Consider the following 22169-nt stretch of genomic DNA (forward strand, 5'->3'; position numbering starts at 1 on the left):
TCCTATTTTTCCTCACTTTTTAAAAAGTCTAGGTTGTTATCAGGTGCACAATTAAAACCACATTTGTTTCTATGTCACTTTTATCAAGTGTTACATATGGCCTTGTCTGATATTTACTTTTGGTTTTTGACAATTTGATGTATGTCATATTTTACAAACTTTTTATTTGTACCTAGTTTAAAGAATTGTGGATAAATGTACTGACTTAGTACTGTACTCTTAAATGTACTGATGTAGCTGCAAAGAAATTTAAGTCTTCCCAAACTGTATTGCTGTTTCTCCAGTGTTTCATCTGCATGTCTATAATATAATTGAGTCTAAAGGACAATGAGGCAAATAGGAAAACAGTGCAAGAAAAGAATATTTCTTTGAGAAATATTTCTGCAAGAATATTTATTCCAGAACTATCTGGGAAATTTGTAACAAGAAACTTCTGTCTTCATATTTAGAGTATTTGTTATGACACATTCTGATTATGGTGACAGCACTCATCATAAAGACATGCAGTCTTGCAGTATTGCTTTGGAATATATGGTGTGGACTTCAAGTACTCATGATAGGTTTTCAAAATAAATTAAGATTTCCTTCTTTGCTTCTGCAAAATGTTACATCTATTCATGTTATTTTTAATAGTATTTTTTTGTTTTGCTGTATACAAGTGCACAACTTCTGCAGTAGTCATTAATATCTGATTAAAATATTAACATCTCTATTCATATTGTATAGAACTCTAAAATACAATTTAGGAGAAGCAATATCCCTAGAGACAATATAATCAAAAGCCCTTCATTTAAAATTTACCAGTTTAATGTAAATTTAAAAAAATAGCAACATTATTGCAGAGAGAATATTTTTTTGAGTTTTATATATGATTCACTCAGTAAAGAATCCCTGCACTTTGATTCATCCACTTTTGTGTGGAGTCAAATTAAATTTTAGCCTTGTGCTAGTACTTAAATTAAAGCAAAGCAATATTCAATATGTTCTTTATTCTCTGCAGAATTTTATGAAGATATGAGACTCTCTTCCCTCATTCTATTATTGAAGGCTTAAGTTAACACATTATAATAAAAACTATGATCTGTTTAGTTGTAAGACACTTTGGAGGAACGTCATGCTTGCTCTCAACATTCCACCTTGGTGAACGGTAACAAGAAACCTGTCATTTAGGGGGAAAAAACCCAAAACAAAACAACACCTCTTGCTTGATTTTAAGTGACAAAAAATTGATGACAAGAATAAAGGAAATAGGAGTCTAACTGGGAATAAGGGTAAGCTGTTTGGGGGTCTGCAGAGAGGTAACACATGGAAGAAGAAAGGACTCATTATAAGTTGCCCTTTCATGCCAAATGCCAAGCTGCCCTTTCAGTAGCAGCTGGAGACTTACAGCTACTGTAACCTAGTTTTTGTTGTGCAGGAAAATGTTCAATATTCCACAATTGGTTTATTTTCAGTGAGAATGTGTTAAAAGTGTTGAATCACAAACTGCTGTTGATAAAATAGCAACTGGGAAGTGGGAAGCTAGGCTATAATGACCTTTCTTTTTTGCATTCCTTAATTTTGCTATCTTAAAAAAACCCCACAATGAATACAAATATAATTATTCGTATTGAAAGCAATGTTACCTTGTTTTGACATGTATTGCCTCTTACTCATTTTTAAGAAATTTATTTTTAAAGGTGGCTACATCAGAAGTTTTGCCTTCCACAACCAGAGAATTAAAAGATAAAAAGAATGAAAAGAAATTTAAATGCACTCAAAAAGCTATAAAACACCTCAGGGCATACATTATTAGTAGCCTAATGTGTTGAAAGCAGTTTCTCCATTTGGTTGTCTTGCTTCATAAAGTGCCATAGAGAGCAAGTGCATTCAAGTAGTGCACAGCCTATATTTGCCTGCAGAACAGAATGGAGCCAGAGGAAGAGGCAGAGGTGTGGGGCAGAAGAGAGGGATTCCAGCCATTCCTGTACAGGTTTAAGAGCTTAGAGCAAATAAGCCCAGATAGGCAAAACAACAAATGATCACTAAGCTGCAGAGGAAATGAGCCCCAAATACTTGGGACTTGCCATTTCTCTGCTGACAAAAGGTATTATTAAACTATGTGAGAAAAGTTCTTTATCTCCTAAAAATACCTGGGGTAGTTAAGTGGCAAACACCTGCAGGGAAAGTCTGAAATGTCTGAAATTATAGCTATATTGATCACCAACATGATTGTAAGGTGTTCTGTTGGTTCTTCTCAGTTTATTTCATAGAATGAGGTAATTACATCCAAAACTTGTTTCAGGCTGTCATTGAGGTCATGAAGTCAGGCTTGAAAAACTGAGAATGAAGCACCTCGTTTCATTCTCATTTCCCAGTGCATGGTACTCTCTGACTTACTGTGCTGATGAACTATGAGCTTCCTTTGAGAATTACTATGTTTTTGAACAATTTATACTGAGTGCATGAAGGTTTCCGCTTTTCTCTTTTTTTTTTTTTTTCTAATAGTTTACAATTTTTTTTTTACAATTTTGCAGGCTATAAAATGGCATTTGCCTAATGATAACAATCAGGAACTGTCGTCCAGTGAATCAAAGCAAATTTTTCTTTACTGCATCTGTGAAATCACTTGATACAGCTTTTGCCTATAAAAATTGTAGTCTACAATCCTTTACTATATGAAATAATCTCAGAAGCTATTAATCACATATATTTGATCAATATTAAAAAGAATGTACATTTTAATATTTGATGTATGCAATTATATAATTCTTATTCCCCAATTTTGCTTTTTTTAAGAGCCAGTTGCCAGTTATGTTTGGGTAGTTTGTCAAGAGAGCACTTTATGTGCTAGAGTACATAACAGGATCCTAAATTCTACTTTTATATGAGACCTCCTGTGATAGGAAAGGCAGTCACTAATTTTTAGAAACACAGAATGAAAAAATCGTAAAATATTGCTGAAAAAGAGGCAACCAGGCAGTTAAAGAATGCCTGTCCATCTCACCTGTGACTACTTAATAGTTCAGTGTCATAAAATACGGCATAAAATGCAACTGGGGGATAATTTGATTTATGTCAATCCTTACACTTACTTTTAGCTGTATTAGCAGAAAAGTGGTGTAAGGTCAATGCATATACACAGTTTAGCTTATCCACGTGATAATTCCAATTTTATTCATAAGGCTGCTTCTTTACAATCAGAAGGCAGACCTTATTTATATTTCTAATCAGTGATAGATATTCTACTTCTCTTCCAGTGTGATGCATTGAAATCACACAAACAAAAAAAAAGCGTCTTTTTAGCCCACTGTTTCCATTATACACTAACCATTCAAATAATAGATCATATAGTTCAGGGGTAGTTTTAAATATGTGCAACAAATCTATGTAGATGTGATATATCTTCATGTTTCATTAGTTTCTTTCTTGTACAGATGACAAATCTTAATTAAAAATAACAGAGTAAAACAGTACATGTCCACATTCCAAAAATGTTTATAAGTCTGTTGGTGAACAAACACACAAGTTTATGGCTGTTTTCTCCAGGGAAAAATCTGTTACCTGCCTAGGAGAAAATATTGTTTTCACTGTGTTTATTTCCTAAAGCAATTTTGTAAAGTAATAAAAAGGATGAAAAACTTCCTGTGGTGTGTCAACATGCTGCCACTTCTCACATAATTCAGTCGATTTAACATTGTTAACGGAGTTTCAACAGTTCTTCTCTGGTATCTGATTGCCAAGGAACAAGACTTCTCTTTTTAGAACTACCTTTTACTTTAGCTATAGTAAGTGATGTGACGGAAATGGTAGCTGTTTGTCCCTAAAAAAGCAAGATCCTCTCCACCCAATCTCCCAGTATAATAAAGGGATATTAAAAATGTCTTTAAGACCCGAAGGAAGTCAGCTCATCCTCCTAACATAGGCAGTTACTTCAATCCCATTAACTATATAAAGACTGCAGATATCTCCAGAGGGTAAGTCCATCTCCTTGAATTAAATATTTACCTCTCCCACTTCTAACAGGAAATGGCAAGAGGGTGCTTTAGCATAATAGCCTACAGGTTGGTAGAGTCACCCTGACGTGAGAGACAGGAGCTCCCTGTGCTACTCAGCCTGCAGCCTGATGCCATCTGCCTCACTGCTGGCCAAAGGATCTCTGGGGGCAGCACAGAGCTGAGGCTGTGCTTCTTCCAACTCTTCTCTGTGCTCTCCATAGAGCCACGTGTAGAATTCTTTCCAATGCTGTTGACAGGAGACAGAGGGCTCATCCATACTGTCTGCTGGGATTCACCCAGCAGGAATAATGCTTAAATGTAGCAGATAAATACTTATGTCCTGCATCCTGAATACTGTATCTCCCATACCCTGGGTGGCTACTCTGGTATTGCCTACCATGACCAAATTGGACATTTCGCTCCCAATACTACAGAGTAGATTGTATTGCTGCAGATTTTTTAACCCAACTTAGTTCTCTGATTTTATAAACAGTGCAGTCCCACAAACTCCCACAGCTGAAAGGCTGGGTACATTGTGTGAGTATAGAAACAGGACGAGAGAAGGCCACATAATTTTTGCAGCCAAGTTTTCCATGAGAGAGAAGGATCAGCAAAAATAGGCCGATGTAGATGTCTTTAACATAGCAGCTGGGGATTTTTTTGTATTTGTGAGTGTTGTACTCAGATATGCCTTCTTTACCCCTTTCCTTTCTTCTGTCTCTGTTTGCAATTCCCTAGTTTTAAAAACTAATGAGACTGTCTCTCATGTTTTGAGAAGAAATTAAAGCCATGCTTCTTGAGATTCTCTCACCTCATAGGAAGTGTTCCTCACCATTTTGGGGCATTTAGACTACTTGTGGCATAATTTATGTGGAAGAAATAGCTTTGGGGAAGTCAGATTGATGCAAAATGTCTTGGTCTGCATGAGCATGGACTCATTCATTGCTGAATAAAGAGTGTAAATAAAAATATTTGTCGCTTTTCCTCTTTCTCATTCATTGTAGCTGCTGTTTGCCCTTCCCAGATGCAGATGTACCTGGGGAAAATTATAGCATTATTATTTCATAGGGGAGATACAAGTTTTACTGGGTGGTTCTAAATATATATTTGTTTAATATTTCTTCACTGGAATACCAACCTACAGCAGCTGTGTAGATTTAGAACTCCTAGCGTCCATTGTTCTGCTTTACTATTTTGTTCAGAAAGGATAAAATGTTTCTTTTCTTGAATATGTATTATAAAAAAGATAAAATGAGGGTTCCCAATCATGGAGGAGGAGGGAGATAATCAAAACGTTATGGAAGCAAAGTGATTGGATGACCTAAATTCTGTTTAGAAGGTAAAAAATGTTTAATCCTAAAAACCTTTAGTAAGGTGCATTTTATTGGTAAATGTCCAAAGAATTGTGAATATAATTTTAATGAGGACCATTCACAAAGAAAGGTTCTGCCGAAGAGACAAAAAGACCTGACATTCAGATACCTGCTCTACTGTTTCAGATCCCATTTCATGTATTAATATTGTTAGTGACTTCCATGAAGTGTTCTGAGGTGTTGAAATGAGTTTTCCTGAGATAGTCCAGATATCTGCAAAGAAAGTAATGAAGTATTTTATTACAATAAGTCATGTAAATGTAACTACAAATATGAAACAAATCAAATATGAAACAAACAAATATGAAGGGTCTTTGCTTTATATTAATTAAATTAAGTGCAAGTGACCAATGACTACATCAATACTTGGGCTTTCACCTGTACATATTTTTATGTGATGAAGATGTTACAGGGAGTTATTATATTACTTTTATAAATTATTTTGTTCTATGCCAGGCAAAAAATCCACAGGTGGCTTCTCAAGAATATATTTAAATAGTATGTGCATTCCAATTAAATGTTTTTCTCATTTTGTAACTGTAGCAATATTAATTTTAAAGGGTTTTATTTTTTTACATCATAAATAGAATGTTTCACAACAAGAAATATGTCCTTAGGCTGACATAACCCCTATAGAGTTGTGGAGCTAACATTCTTTTCCAGTTACTCTTTAAATAATTGATAAATCACAGTGTGCATGCATGTTTGATATCAGAATTATTTCCCTTTGCACTAGATTAACATAAATGTATCTTTATATTGCTGTATAAACATAAACTATATTTTAAAATATTGTAGCAAGCCAAATCCTAAGAGGCTGTTGACAAGCTGTTTTAAACAGATTATTTTTAAAGTTATGTCCTTAACGAGATAGTCAGTATACCTCTCCAGACTATTTAGCAAAATATGTCTGCACCTTAATTAAGCTAACTACTCTTGCTGCAGCAGTATGGCTATTATCTCATTCATTTACGAAACAGTAACCATAAACAGCATTTTCATCTCAAAAATATAATAAGCAGCAGTCAGGAAAACAGAGTATGCAATTTGAATTTAAAAAAAGAGTATTCCCTGTTGTTCAAATAGCAAATAGAACTCTAGAACATCCAGGCTTGCAGATGGCTCTACCAGTAAAATAATTTTCCATTTACGTAGCTGGATAGATTGCATGCCAAACCTAGCTTAAAGCAATTATAGCTATCTGACCTTTATTTAGTCTTCTGATCCAAAACCCACTTCCCTTTACATTTGTTAAGTTCATAGACCAAACCAAAATAAATCACATCTTATTTTTTAATGATTACATTTTTTTTAAAACCATAGAGACAGACTCGTGGAAGCTCCTACTTACTCCTCATTATAATACCACTCAGTCTTTACAGTGGGGTGACTTAGGAGGCAGTTTGCATCTTGACCAGTTCAGCAGCAAATCATAAAGAAACCAACTTGCCTCATTCCTGCTCTGTGTAGCTTCTCTGGCCATGTTGGGCTTAATGTTGTCAAACTACAACACTGATGAATGCTTTTTTTCCCTTTAGATTTGAACTGACAACCCTTTAGCTCCAGAAATGCTATCCTTTGAGCTTAAGAAAAGACCTTGCTTTTTTTCTTTTGCATGTTGACATCTTCCATCTCAAGCATTAGAAGATTAGAAAAGTTTGTATTAATAAAGGGATTATTTTCAACAGTCCTAATCTTTTTATCAGTCTTTTATCACCTTCTTGCTAGCTCTTTATATTCTTTGTCTCTGTCTCTGTGTTTACTCCTGTTATTTCATTTGTATTTCCTGCTGAGCACAAGTCTACCAATGCAGTATTACCAGTGCTAAATAACTTCTTTTACATTTTCACATATGAATACTTTTATAATCAAAACTCACTAGATAGCCATATTTTCTGTAAGATGCATACTCTACTTATCCATAGAAAAGGAATAAAAGGAAAGAAAATAAAGTGTTATGGCTAAAGCATTAACTCTTTAGTATCCCAAAACATAGGAAATAAGTAGCACAGTAGAATTTGTAACTGAGAAGGGGTTTGGGAAATATTCCTTGTCTACATAGAACCCGAAACATGATAGTACAAGATGAGATCTCCTCAGCTGGCAAGCAGCAAGAGTGCCAATAATTTTGATATATGCCATTGATAACAGAGAGGAGAATAAAAGGGTTGGTTGACTCCATTTTGAAAAGAAAATTATTGGCAGATAGTGACAAGAAAGGAAAGGTGTTGAATGCTCTTTTTGGTTAGAATTTACTCAAAAGGTCAGTTGTAAACAGATGATTGTCACCATTAATAAGTGTGACACAATCTTGAATAAAGTCTGATCATCTTAGAAACCAGAGAGGGTATTGGGTATACATTAGTGAGAAACATATGCACTCCAAGTACATCCTAATTTAATTACTTAAAGCCTACAAGAGATTGAGTTCTGTTCGAAATCCGTTTGTTAAGTACACAAAGTTTCCAGATGAAAAATATAGCAGTAAAGTAGAAGTTATAAATTTGTGTGTCACAGAACAATCAGTGCATATGGTTTCAGAGTAAAAACTCTCTTCATATAGCTTTATTTCATTACTGGGTTTTTTCAGTTGTGACCAACTCAAAACTAAATCTTTTGCAAATTGTAATGTGTGTGTTAACATCTACCTAATTACTGCTGAGAACAGTTAGTACTCATACTGAAAGAGTAATTCTGTATTTGATGGAATTGCTGCCTTCATACATCTTTGGGATTATCTTGGTTTTAGCTTTGACCTTATGCCCTCACAGCAGTCTATGCTTTATGAATAGGCATGATGCTCATCAAATATTTAGTTGCTTTGTTCAGTTCTAATTTCTTAAAATTACACACCATTTATATATATTTATATTTTAAGTGTTTTTATAATAATATCAAATTTATGCAGTTGATTCTGTCATTGTGACAATATATAATAATGTAACCTCATACAATTTTACTTATTACGCAGCATCTGTTTTTGTTACAGCTTGACATATGCATTTCACTTGAAAATTATAGCTTTTATGTTCCACTTGTGCCATTGTCTTCATTATACCTTTGCTGAATAATTTGTTGCCTGGTTTTTCTTTTAACTATACTGCTGGAGTAATTTTCTCAATGTGTGAGTGCCTTTTTCTTTCAGGAAAGATAATGTCTATAATAGACATCTAGAATTTCTCTAAAATAATGAGAGAAGACATTGTGGAAAAAAAAAAAAGAATATTTTTTTTAATTGATTCCAGTAATTTAAGTGTCATAAGGGATATTCCTTTAATATCCCTTTTAATGTTGAAGCTTAGAGAATTGTACAACTGTTGAATTAGAGAATTAGAGAATTGAATCTTGGTATCTTGAAAATGTGGGATACTATTATTTGTATTTATTAGCTTATGGCATTATAGAATCTTAGAATATCAGGTTGGAAGGAGACATCAAGGATACTCTGATCCAGTCTTTCTTGGCACATGCACAGTCTAGACAAGATGCCCAGAAAACTGTTAAGGTGAATCTTAAAAGTATCCAAAACTGGGGCATCAACCACTGCCCTGGGGGGGGGGGGGGGGGATGTTATTCCAATGTCTGATTGTTTTCATTGTCAAAAATTTCTCTCTTGTTTTTAATTGGAATCTCCACGGGAGTATCTTGTACTCATTACCCCTGTGTTTTCCCTGTGACTCTTGTAAAAAGGGAGTCTCCATCTTTATAGTCACCTTTTAAATACTGGAACGTGGTAATAAGGTCTCCCCTAACCCCTCTATTTTCAAGGCTGAACAATCCCAGTACTTTTAGCCTTTCTTTATATGGCAGGCTTCCCAGTCTTTTGATTGTCTTTTTGGCCTTTCTATGGACCTTCTCTAAATCATGTTTGAACTACAAGAAATACTGATAGAGCAAAAATCTATACTTTTGACTAAACAATCTCCTTTACTGCTGAAATGCAATTAGACAGGGAGTTGCTGTTCTGAAATCTGTCCAAAATGCAGACTTAAGTAAAAGTCATCTATAAATTTGCTTGTAGCATCCTCAGTGTCTGTCTTAGCCATTCTTAATGCAAATAAATTGGGAGTTTATGAGAGGTTCAAGAAAATCCCATTGATCTTAACTATTATACTTTTTCCTATTTAAGGATTAAAAGATCATATCAAAAGCAAGAAAAATATGCCATCTATTACTAGTGTCAGTTTAACAATATTGTTAAAATTAAATCGTCCTTTAACACACTTCTCAAAGGAGAAGATGGAAAACAACGAAGTCTGAGATGAAAATTATTTCATTTGTGCAAAAACTTTTGCCCTACTCTTTTTTCTCCCTTGACATCTTCTACTCCTTGACCTGCCTTTCATCCATGGTCCCACTCACACACAGCTCTTTACACTTGTATTTGGCCATATTGATCAGCAGAGCATTCTTTTTCTGAAATACAAGAAGATACTTGAGAAAACCCATATTTACAGAGCTTTTTGTATACTGTTTTATAATGAATTCTTAGTTTTGAGGTGAAATTGGAGATTAACAGAGACAACTGTATTCCTTAGCAGAGAATGAAATTCCAGACTTTTTAAGCTAATGGCTTTTTAAGAGAAAGAAGGTTCAGAAGAGTACACGTTTTTCCTATTTATGGCAATCTGGGAGCTGTATTGCAAAAGAATATCTCATTAAAAGTCAGCTCAGGGTATAACAATACAGTGCTAGAGTGAGTCTGTGATTATTCTGAATACAGAGTAGAGTGAGACCTGTTCTATAGCAGAAGGAGGGGCAGGGTGTATTTTATAAAATATGAGGACATGACTTTAACCTATACAAGCAGTACAAAATAATTTTGTAGTATTTCAAATGAATTTAAAACGATCAGTTATACAGATGAATGGGGAGCTTCCAGCAGAAACAGGTACTGAAAAACTTAGGTGTTGATAATGATCTTACATATGAAATTTCTTTTTCTTTTGTAATATAAAATTTAGCAATTGTGTTAATACCAAGTTTATTATCATGTGAACTTAATTCTCAACACCGATTTTCTTTTATGTCAAGCAAATTATCTAAGTAATGTAATTACAAGTGATTTTTTAGCTTACAAGAAGTTTATTGTGCTGTCAGACAAACTGTCTCATAAATATTGCTGTTATTCAAGAGAACAGAATTGTGTAATTCTTTTAGACAGAAGAAGTGAAATGTGACATAACACAACAAAGACAAGGTGTTTCTATAATTTTATTTTTAATCCACTCAAACTAAAGTAAATGAAGAGTTTGATTATGGAGTGGTAGAAGATATAATACCTGTAAAGACTAAAGAAAACCTCTCTATGCTGCCTCAGGTAAAGTTATTTGTCTATTCTACTGGCAACTGGCCAATTTAATGAATTTTGCCATCAGCAGTTCATTTAGACTCGTATGCTGTGGTGTAAGTATTAAATGCATTTTAAAAATCAGTAGCTACATTTCTATTAGGTTCTGTCAAGACAGTTAATTGTCTCCTTTTATATACAGTTGTATATTATGTAATGGCATAAAATTCCTCATTTCTTCTGTTATTTTACTACCCCCTTTTTAATATAAAATGCTGGACTATGAACTGCAAATGTTATTATCTGTACAAAATTGAGGAATCCTGAAACAATACAAGCTTGGCAATTCTTCATAAGCAAGGTCAGCAGATTGTCTATAGACTGAGGACAGAGGAACAAAATATGTTTAGTTGCAGTCTTCAACAAACTGCTTTATTCTATTTCAGTACAGTCAGAATGAAAAGACCAGTTTGGAAAGAGGGACCTCAAAGGAAGGAGCCATTTGACTCAGTAAAGCAGCTCAAAAGCTGTGGATAGGACTTTTAGGGGGAAGGAATAAAAGGAGAGTAATGACCTTCAGCAAACATATTATATACCGAGCAAACCTCTGATGAAAATGTCAGTGGGGTTGTGATGTATTTTTATTCCAATACTTGCTAACAGTTCAAGTGGAAACTTCAGGTGGGAACCAAAAGTATAGATGTCTAAATCCAAATCTTAAACTGAATTAGTAGGAGTTATGGTGTGCAGTTCCCTTCCCAAAGAAGGCTTAGAAGGAAGGAAGACACCTCAGCTGTAATGTATGTGCTGATGAAATCTCTTAAGAAATAGTTAGAGAAATTGCAAAGGAAAGCTGACAGAGAGGATGAAATCTGGAAAGGGGGTGTGGAGAAGGTGATTGGTAACAAGCCAGGAAGATCTACAGTAGCAACTACTGTGATTGAGGAAAACCTAGCTAACAAGCTATTTCAGCTCACAGATTTTCTTCATAGGAAAATGATCCCTCCTCAGGCAGTGATGCATTAAAATGCTGCCCACAGGAGCTGAAGTTTCAAGCCTAACAACAGAGTGGATTAAAAATAAAATGGAAGCTTGGCAGGCTGGAAAAGCTGTGAGATTAAGGATCATTCTTCCCATGAGGAAAAGATATATTGGTTGGTCATGGGTGACTCACTCCTGTGTGTGATGAAAACTTTGGTCTAGTGCATGGACCTAATATTGTGGGAAGTCTTCTGTTTACCAGGAGCTTAAATCTGAGGGATATAGCCAAAGCCATCTAATCAAATGACGATTACCTGTGACTGCTCCTTCATGCAGGCATGACTGATTTCTGTGTCACTCTAAGATAAAAAGTGGCTGAAGACTCTTGGAGGAAGGCTGAGGGGATCAGAGCTGTTGTAATGTGTTAGTCAGTTCTCCTGGTCATTCAGGAAAAATGTGTGTCATTCAGTGCCCATATGCAAAAGTAGCCTACCAAAATAGGCTCTAGCTTCTTTGACAATAGCATGAACTTGCAAGAAAATACAGAGTGAAATAGAACTGGCTTTGCCTGAAGAAAAGAATAATGTTTCAACTTAAGAAAAACTACACAAAGAGCAAGCAGTTTCTTTTTTGGTTCTGTGATGGATTACATGAGAAGCAATGGGATTTAACTGCAACTGGAAGGATTCTGGTTCAATATAAGGAGAACTTCCAGTGCTAAGTGGAGGTATATTTGCTAATAGATTGACTTATGAGGCATTAAGAGACTCATCATGGCAGGACTGTACAAATGGGTTCGACAAACAGCTTTAATCGATTGAGTTGCTTTTCAGCCACTTTTGCTGTTCTTTAGTAGTATCACAGAATTTGACAAATTCATATCAGTGCTTACAACTTGCATTCAGAAATACTAGGATAAGATAAACTGTGGATACTATTAAAGATTTTCCCTGTCATTCTGTGAAAATTCTGAAACTAAATACTATATACTGGGCATTATATTGTCTAAACATTAAGTTGTAATGAAATGGTAAGTGAAAATTAAAATTGAAGTTGGGCTTATCTATAATATTTAATTGTCTTGAAAAATCAAGAAATAATGAAATCTGGTATCTTACACCAGGAGAGACATATAGATCAATTTTTAATAGTTTGATTTAAGAGTTTAAGTCTGGTTTCTGCTGGAAAAATAACATAGCTTCCTTGCTCTGTAGTAATAAGTAACACCAGATTTTTTAACTCTTAGTGTGATTGATACTGCAGTAATCATACTCCAGTGAGCAACTACTATTATGATATAAGCCACAATTATCCAGTTGCATTTTGTTATCTGAAGCATGATTCCAGTGTCTCCTTGTCAGGTTTTTCCATATCTTTTCAATTCTTCCTGTTCACAGTCCTTCTAATACATCTTCAGTACTAAGAGACATGCTTCTTACTTTCAGATGGGACCATAATAGCTTCTTAAGGCACTGGATTTAATTTGTTTTCAGTGTCTCTAATAGTATGCATATTGCTGTTGGTATTTTATTTATGGAGATTCACTGTTATAAAACTGTTTGCAACACAGGTATCTTCTTTAAAGAGACACAATAAAAATATTGTCATTAAGGTGACGTTCAGTTTTAGGAATGGCTGTTAAATATTGCAGAATTGAGTGATGCCATTCATCTGTCAAGTCAAAAAAGTACAATACATTTTAAAAAAATTTAATTGGGGTAAAATTAATTGCAGTCCTATTATTGGAACTTCACAGATGTTTGAAGAGTAGGTTTTGGGTTTTTGTCCTTAGGGCTTCCACTATGCTTCCGTGTAATAGGCACAAATTTGGTATTTCTTTCTGATATCCTTCTATTACTTCTGTGTTTGTGCTGTTCAATGTATCACTGAATCCTTTTGAGTGAAAAATAAAAAGGTTTAATAATATGAAGGTTTGTGATCATATTTCAGATGGCCATTCATGCTTTGATAGTGCCATTACATGTCCTAAATTACTAATAAATCTCAATATACAAATATTTTCTTTCAAAAGCTCAACATCTCTCTTAAGAATGATGTGTATTCACCTGCTTCTGTTTTTGGAGGTGCACTCCTGACTTTTACTAGCTATATTTTGTTGTCGCCAAAAGTATTTATCAAATGCCTGCGCTCTAAAGCATGGAAGCTCTCTGCTTCTTTTGTACAGCTGGCTAATAAAGACAGTCAGTAGGATTTAAAAGGAAGATTATAGAGTTCTGCTTTCCAGATGTGACCTCAAGATTATTTCAGGACCCTCTTCCTCTACTCCTATGTAGGATTAAAATGAAACATTTTAGTTTCCATATGGATTAAGATGATTCATGAGAACTGTCAAACTGTACCAGAATAAAGATCCATCTAGTCTTGTGTCTGGTGATAACAAAAGTGTAGTTATATTTCCTTCTGTCTTTCCAGCCATCTGCTACTTTAGGACTTCTTCAGACAACTGATTAGGGACTTCCTGAATAATGTCTACTGTGTCCTCATTGTCTGTGAAGTTTATATATATTTGATCTCTTTTAGTAATTTTTTTACTCCCAAGAGAGATTTTATAACATTGATTATATAACTGAAACATATCATCTTGGTTCTCACTTTTGTTCTCATCTAGGAACCATAGTGAGGATGACTCAGCCTGCAGGTATCTATAGGAACAGACTCGAAAGAAGAGGTCATGCTTGTGCTTATGCATTATTCAGTGTTGGATCAAGCCTCTCTTCTATGCAACTGTTCATATATTCTGGAGTTTTTCCCTTTCTTCCTTCAAGGAAGTTGATGCTGAGCTCCTTCAGGCTGAGTGTGTTTGCAATCCAGTGCATCTAGTCTTGAGAAAAATCCAACTAGGACAGGAAAATGCCAGGAATGATGGAAGTAATCCCAATCTTTTATCCTTTGAACCATTCAGCTGGTAAAATGTGATCAACACACGACAGAGAATGGTGCCATCACTGGTAGGTCAAGAAGCAGATGTGAATTAAGTACTTTCTATGCTCCCATATTTTCCAGAACATATTGACTGATCATTTTGCATAACTTAGCTTATACAGATTTTTAATGTGAACTCTAAAATCTACTGCAGCTTATAAAACCAGCACCAAGAATTTCTGTATTTGTTCTATAGGCAATTATACATATATTTGAATGCATTCACCACTATGTGATGTACTTTATGGGGGCTGTTGTGTGCTTCTGTCAAATCTTCTCTGGTTCTTTCAATGCACATAATCCCTTGGACAACAAAATTTCACAATCTTACAACTTACTTATCCCACCGAGTAAACAAAAACCTAGCAAGGACAGGAAGTAAGACTATCCAACTAGTAATTTGAAGTGTTAGGTACTCTTTCTTATTCATTAACATAGGATTGTCACAGCATGGACTCATGTTTTCTTTCAAATTTTAATGATCTGGCTTCCTCTTTGGAACCACTTAACATCCCAATGGCACAAATTATATTGCTGCTTGTCTTCGTCTCTATGCATGAGATGAACTATGCAATGAATTTACATTCTTCTCAAGCTATTTTATTTTAATTACCTGTTAATGAATGTGAGTCAGCAGTTGTGTAATGCAAACAATTGATAGAGAAGGTTTACAGAGTCTAAATTGTTTGGGGAAATCCATATAAATGGCTAGTATAAATTAAATAATAAAACGTTATTTTTAAAATGGAAAATTATTGTGACCTACAAAGTTATATGATATCTCCAGACTGAAAAAAAAAAAAAAAAAAAGAGAGATCAAATTCTATGTGAAAGTGTGGGAGTATCTTATTTGCTGCCTAAGTCAGCAAAAGGCTGAGCAGGCACTGGTGCCCACTTGTTTTGTATGATGCCCTTCAGTCTTGACTGTTCCCCTAGGTACTCCAAGGGAATGGTCTCTGTCAGGATCTCTGTCCTAACAACTAACACCTACTCTGGTATTCTTTCTTGTAGAGGACCAGATGTAGTACCTGAATCTTATTTGTCTATTAGTCATCTTTCCCATTATCCTTTTAGAACTTTGAGTCTAATTTACCGTATAGTTTATCATGAAATAGTATCAAACCAAGTGTGGTACACATAGATTTTTCAAACATCTGATTGCTTCTATTTAAATTTTTAAGGACTGGAGAAACCTGGAATCTCTTGATCTTACTACTCTTAAGAGTCCTTGGTGCTTATTGAAAGATACATTTCCTCATCATCTCATGGGGATCCTGTGATTAAATTGGAATAGCAAATTTCATTAATATAAATAGGTAAAAAAGGGGATTTACTACTATTTATTAACTCTAATAAATAGTAGTTTTCAAATTACACTTTAAAATCCTCATATAGAAACTGAAAATTCTTATTGCTGTGCTATTTGCCCCAAGAAGGTCTGAAACAGTATCTCTCAGAGGAATGAACAATTCAGTTCAGCTTTAACTGAATGTGAAAATTTAAACCCCAGCTTTTATGAGCTTAATCAGCTGCATTTCAGCAGAGGACAACAATAATAGGCTACAATTAATGCAAAAAGATAATAGTATGGAACAGTATTCTTCTGCATTACTGCTTCTCTGTCACGGATACTTTTAAATAATAAAATCCAAAAAGCCCCAAATATTTGCAATCATCATGCGCACCTGAAGGCAAGGCCTGCTCGTTTGTGTTCCTACTGAGAAGTGCTGTGTTCCCTGTTCTTGTTTGTTTCCTCTACAGAGCAGGCACAGCCATCACTGTGAAAATATCCATCTCTGGTTGCAACATCTTGTGCACAAAAATGACTGAATTTGGCCATGGGACATTTTTCATTATGTTCCACTTCATATCTGCTCCCTGACAAGTATTCTTCATGTCTATGATGTCCAAACATACTGTGAGAGGCATTTTTGGAACATATCTAGTAAAATATATTTGTACCATTAACAATCAGTTATGCTTTGAACCAGTCTTTGATAGCTTTCACTAAAATATATTCTTCCCATCCCTGAAAGTTTTCAAAGCCAGAACTCTGGATGGAGCTCTGAACAACCTGGTCTAGTGAAAGGTGTCCCTGACCATGGTAGAGGCTTGGAACTAGATGATCTTTAATATTCCTTCCAATCTAAACCATTCTGTGTTTCTATGATTCCATTGTTGGTCTTGTATTATCACTACTTACCTATTTGCTTGTCAGATGCAAGATACTGCAGAGACCTTCTTTTTGACTCCCTCCTTCCACCTTGAATTGATCACTGGGTCCCAAATTACTTTCTCTGTGGTGTTCTTAGGTTTTTTTTTTCCTAATTTGCAGTCATGGAAATTGAATCAGAATAGAATATCACCCCTCAGCATCTGGTTTTTTGTGCTTGAATCAGAAGCAAATAGTTCTTGCTAACTTCAAATCAGCCTATATTGTCTTGGTCTTCACACAAGAGTTTGTTGTCTAGCTTCTTCTGTCTCCTCCTTTTGTGCCACTCCTGATTTTTAATTGCTCTATATAAACACAACTTTCTAACTAATGTTCTCAGAACACCTCTGTTTTTTAGTATAATATCTGCTGGTGTGTTTTATTTAGAAACATTACATTCATATATATTTGCAGTGTATTGTACTGGTAAAAAGAAATTTTATTTAATTGCATCAGTTACATAGAGCTGCGGGCTATGATTGTGCTCAATTACACATAGCATTACAGTGAGTTCAGTAAAGTTATTGAAGACTGAAGCAACATTTCCCTTTTAGATAACGAGTGAAGTAACTGAAGATTTTTTTCTCTTCCTTTCTGGAAAATGTTTACTTTTAGGTTTTAATTACCAAATATTTTGGTAATAAATTTTACTCAATGTACATTGAAACATACTGGGGAGAACATATGCATGCTGCCTAATTGTTGAACTTTTTTATTTTTTAATGTTCAATATTTACGCACATGAATGATAAATATTTAGGTGTTCCTAAAACTAATAATATTTAACAATTTTCAGTTTCAGGTAGACTTGAACAACTGTAATGTAGTTTTGAAGTTTCGGTAAAGTAATTTAAAATAATGCATTTCAAGAAATCACCTTATTACCTGAAAGATAAACATGCTTATTTTAATTAAAATAACAGCAGTTAAAACAACCATGTAATATAGGTGCTTAAATTGTATTTAAGAAAATGAGATGGAAATTTTTGAATGAGAAAAATGATGTTTCAAGTATGTATTTACATTTCAGAAGAACATTGACAGTACACAATGCACCTAATGTACTTTGTATCTGTTAAAAAATGCAATCTCTGTGTTTGAAGTAAACAAAACCAGTCCTAAATTATTTCATATGTAACTGTAACTTGCCACTAAGCAAATATTTTCAGTATTTTGGTTAGAAAAGCAAAATTTATTTTTCTTACATTGTTCTTTCAGAACTTTATATTTTCAGGCTATTATCTGTAGTTTTTGCTTAGATTAAAATACATGCTTTTGACAAGGCTTTAATAGTTTCCAGTAACACAAACAGGGATTTATCATGCTGGAGTAATTAATGCTTGATTTAGAAATAAATCCCAGAAGTCTTCAAGAATTTTTTAGGTCAAAAATTGTGGGGTTTTTCTGCTTTTTATTAAAAAAAATTACATTAGATAGTTGATATCTTGTATGGATTAATTTTATACTACTTCTTTGTCCCTTTAATGTTGTTGTTTCTCTAATGCTTCTCCTTAACTAACATTGAAGAAAGAAGGAAGGGTAGAAATGTTCTTCTGACACTTTTGATGCAGGATACATTTGAAAACCAACTAAAATTCCTTGCCAGCATGTCCTTGACAGTGGGAATTATCCTTTGGTAACGAAATTGTGGGATGTCAGTGACACTTGCTCAGTGTTTGCACGAGGAATTCAAAGAGCTTGTGAGTGCAGCCTGGTTCTGAAGTCTGCAAAACACACTGCCACTCACATCTCTGCATGTATATGTTTAGGGACAATATTGTAAACAGTGAAGGAAATTCAGTGGTGAGTCTTCTTTTCTTCTAAAAAGATGTTGCAAGTTGGTTAAAGCAGTTTAATGTTATACTGTGTTTTTTGAAGATCATTCAGTTACATTCTATACAGAGACCTAGTTGACAATGTCTTTAATTTAAATATGTTTTTATTCTGGGTATTAGGTATCTGTCATGAATGCACATTTTAGATTTACTAGGTTGTCAAAATCTTTCAGAGCTTATGCTTAAAAATGACATTTTTCTTCTAGTAATGGTAGAAACAGGTATGTTCTATACATAATTCTCTTTGTATTGGACACTTCTGTGTTAGAAAGCTGGAAATGCTTGTTCAGATGGAGTCCATGAACTTCAGGTCTAAACAGAAGCTTGTAGTGAATTAGATGTCTCATCCTGGTTTTCTCTTTATTTTTTACCTAGGGATATTTTTGAATGTTTTAAAAAAAAAATTACTTGAACAATTATCAGAACTGGTTTTGCATACTTGATTTTGCACCTAGGATAAAATGGTAGAGTAAGTGATGTTTCCAAAGCTGTTCCAACCCAAATCTTCATCATTCATTAAGGAAAAGAACTTGCTGAGAGTTTGATGACTTTGCTGATTGGCAGCAAATTGCTGTGAAATAATTTTATTTAGAGTTAAATATTCTAGCTTCTTTTATGTCTTCTAATAAGAAAAAAAAAAAAGAAAATTACATAGTGTTTCGGAATTTAGAAATAATTTTGTGTGTCTGCACATCTCCTGGATTCTAAACAGCAGAATGAACCACAGTGATCACAGAAATATCCCATTGTTCAAATGAGCTTGCCAAAGGTTTCAGTTCCTTTAATGCAGGAGATTTTATTTTCTGTTTTGCAAGCATAATTTGGAGAGTCTAATATATGTGTCTAAAATCCAGGGGTTTTTTTTGTTGTTGTTCTGTTTTGTTTCTCATTCTAGTGGCTGAGTATTAACCTATTTCTTTATTCATTTTTATAGATTAAAAAAATCAACAGGAACTTTCCCGTAAACCAGCAGGTAAGAAAAAGAAAATTTGGGTTTTTAAAATTTATAATTCTAATTCTCACTTGAACTATCTTTAATTGTGCAATATCTGTTCATTATTCTACCTGAAGAATTCTCAGTAGATTTTCTTTAGAGATTTCCTCGGTGTTTTTACTTTCTCAAAGGGAATCTGAGTGTTTCATCAAAGTAGGAAAATTCCTAATCTTTTCAAATTAACTTGATGCAGGTATATATACTTTTCTTCAGATTTTGTCTTACTAATTTTACTATAAAAGGGGAATGTTATCATTATCCTTTAGAGAATTAATGAGTATAAATCCATGTTCCAAAATTCTGAAAATGTATGGTCTTTTTTTTTCTTTTCTTTTTTTTTACCAGTTGACAAATATAGGCAAAAAAATTAATATCTGCACAACCATTTAAGCAAAATATGAATAAAAATACCAAGGTAAAACTCAGTACACTGTGCAGTTAATTAAGTATGTATATGTTTTGTATGATAACTATTAATTATATAATGATAATTTCCATTCAAATAAACTTGTTTAAGGGAAATAAAGCAATATGATTCATAAGAAGAAAATTGATTCCTCATAAAAGGAGAGAAATATATATAGGACTGAGCTGTAAATTCACCTTCAAGAGGACAGGTTTGAGGAAGAAAAGTGTTTTCACCTCCCTTACTCCAAATCTGCAGTTAGCCAATATATTTCTCAGTTCCCTTTCTCTGATCCACCTTTATTTATATGGACTTGCACTGAGTGTAACTCACAAAGGAGGTAGATAATTCTATTTTGTTTTCTGTTTTCTTCATGAGAAGATGCACAAATGCAAAAAATTAATGAAAATTATATAATACTACTAATATTAATAATAACTATATAAGGATAAGTATAAATGTTACAATAGATGAAGTTACAATAGGTGAAGTTAGTATTTGCATTTGGGAATTTTCATAACAATTTGCATAATATCAGATGCACTATATGCATATAAGATATTCTCCTGTCTCAAAAGAAGGAAGAAGATACTGACTTAATGAACAAAAAGCAGTTAATTGGCTCCATTTTCAATGTTATGATTTACCCTGAACTTATGTCTTTGCTTTTATTACTGTAAAAAATTAGTACAAAAAAAATATAAATGACAGTTAAAATGTGCCACCACTCTAACATATAATTTAGGGATCTCTGCTGCTTTGGAACCCTTGGCACATGGAGTCAGCAAGGCATTTTGGCCATGCTATCTGTCAGGACAGCCTGTAATTATAGTGCATTAATCTCTCAACAGCACCAATCATTATACTCCAAAAGAAATACTATGGAGCACTCCAAGAAACTCAGTCAAAAGGTCAAATGGGAAAGAGGCTGGTTTGATGGGCAACGAGACTGGTAAGGTCTTGTTGCCTGTCGAATATTGGAGAAGAAAAAGGTTTACTTATCTGTGGATGTCAGAGATTTTAGGGAACATTGAATTCAAAAACAGATTTCCTTTTTTGTCTTACCTTATGTAGAGAGGGTTGTTGTTTTTTATCATAAAAGAAGTTAGGAAAAATCACCTAATTTAATTGAAATAGTTAAATAATATTTTTTAGTAGAATCAGAAAAGGCTACAGATGTAAGATTAATTTCTGTCTTCATGTGCAACAGGTATCAACATGGTATACAGAGAAGAAACAGAACTCTTTACTTGTTATATAAACACATCATTTATCTAAAAATTTATCTAAAATCTCAAATAGCCTTGTCATCTTGACTTTTTTAAAATAAAATTATTTTTTGTCTAAGAGGTTGAACAGCTAGTTTTAACTTCTTTCTGCAAATACATCACGAACTTGAAGCTGTCTTCATCCTATTATACTTTAAAAAAAAACCCAAAAAAATATTTAATTTCACTTAACAAATACCCACAGGTGTTTTTAATGAGCACTAGCAGGGTAATTGAAGGTTATTTTCACTTAGAATTTTTTATACATATATATGTGGATTTTAATTAGTGAAATAAAAAGGGAAGGCAGTTTTCAAATTAGGCAAGGAACCAACCCATAGGATACCTTCAGGAAAATATTCTTGATATGGAGAAGACAATAGGAGCACAGACAGATCTCTTAGCATTACAATGCGAAAACAAATGTACCTGCAAAGGTGTGTAAGATGCTGTAACTCCAACAGTGTTATCCAGACATCTCAATATTGAAGCAAGTTAAACAGATAAAAGAAAAAGTAAATAGAAAAGTCTTGTTGACTGTACATAATGTGGCAGTTTCGTTTAATACAGTAATTGTCAAGGTAGGTTGTCTGGAAAATCATTAGAAAGATAACATATAGTAATTAAAATTTAAAATTTAAAGGTGATGGGTATTGATAAGAAGGTGGTAATTATTTGGACAGCATGAAGCAATAAGAAGTTCTCAGAATGGTGGTAGTACATTTAATAGTGGTGGAAATATGATGCAAAAAATGCTGGAAGAGGACTCCACAGACAAAAATAAATGTTTGAAAAAGATTGTGGGACAAGAGGGAAATAAAGCTCCCCCTCTCTGAGTTGACAGTGATTAAAAGAACACTTGAAATGGTAAAAAAATAGAAAATTAATTG

The 22169-nt window shown here is 33.9% G+C and overlaps 1 protein-coding gene across 4 annotated transcripts in view; it reads left to right on the forward strand.

Moving 5' to 3' along the window:
* SNTG1 (syntrophin gamma 1) overlaps positions 1 to 22169 on the forward strand; it is a 313217-nt gene that overhangs the window by 222076 nt on the left and 68972 nt on the right. For all 4 annotated transcript variants that reach the window (XM_012571962.5, XM_030266184.4, XM_041713898.2 and 1 more), the window contains one exon: positions 19546 to 19584. In XM_012571962.5, coding sequence (XP_012427416.4) covers positions 19546 to 19584 — 39 coding nt within the window. The remainder of the gene's footprint in view (positions 1 to 19545; positions 19585 to 22169) is intronic.

Source organism: Taeniopygia guttata, chromosome 2 (assembly GCF_048771995.1).
Source record: "Taeniopygia guttata chromosome 2, bTaeGut7.mat, whole genome shotgun sequence".
In the NCBI taxonomy this organism is placed as follows: domain Eukaryota; kingdom Metazoa; phylum Chordata; class Aves; order Passeriformes; family Estrildidae; genus Taeniopygia; species Taeniopygia guttata.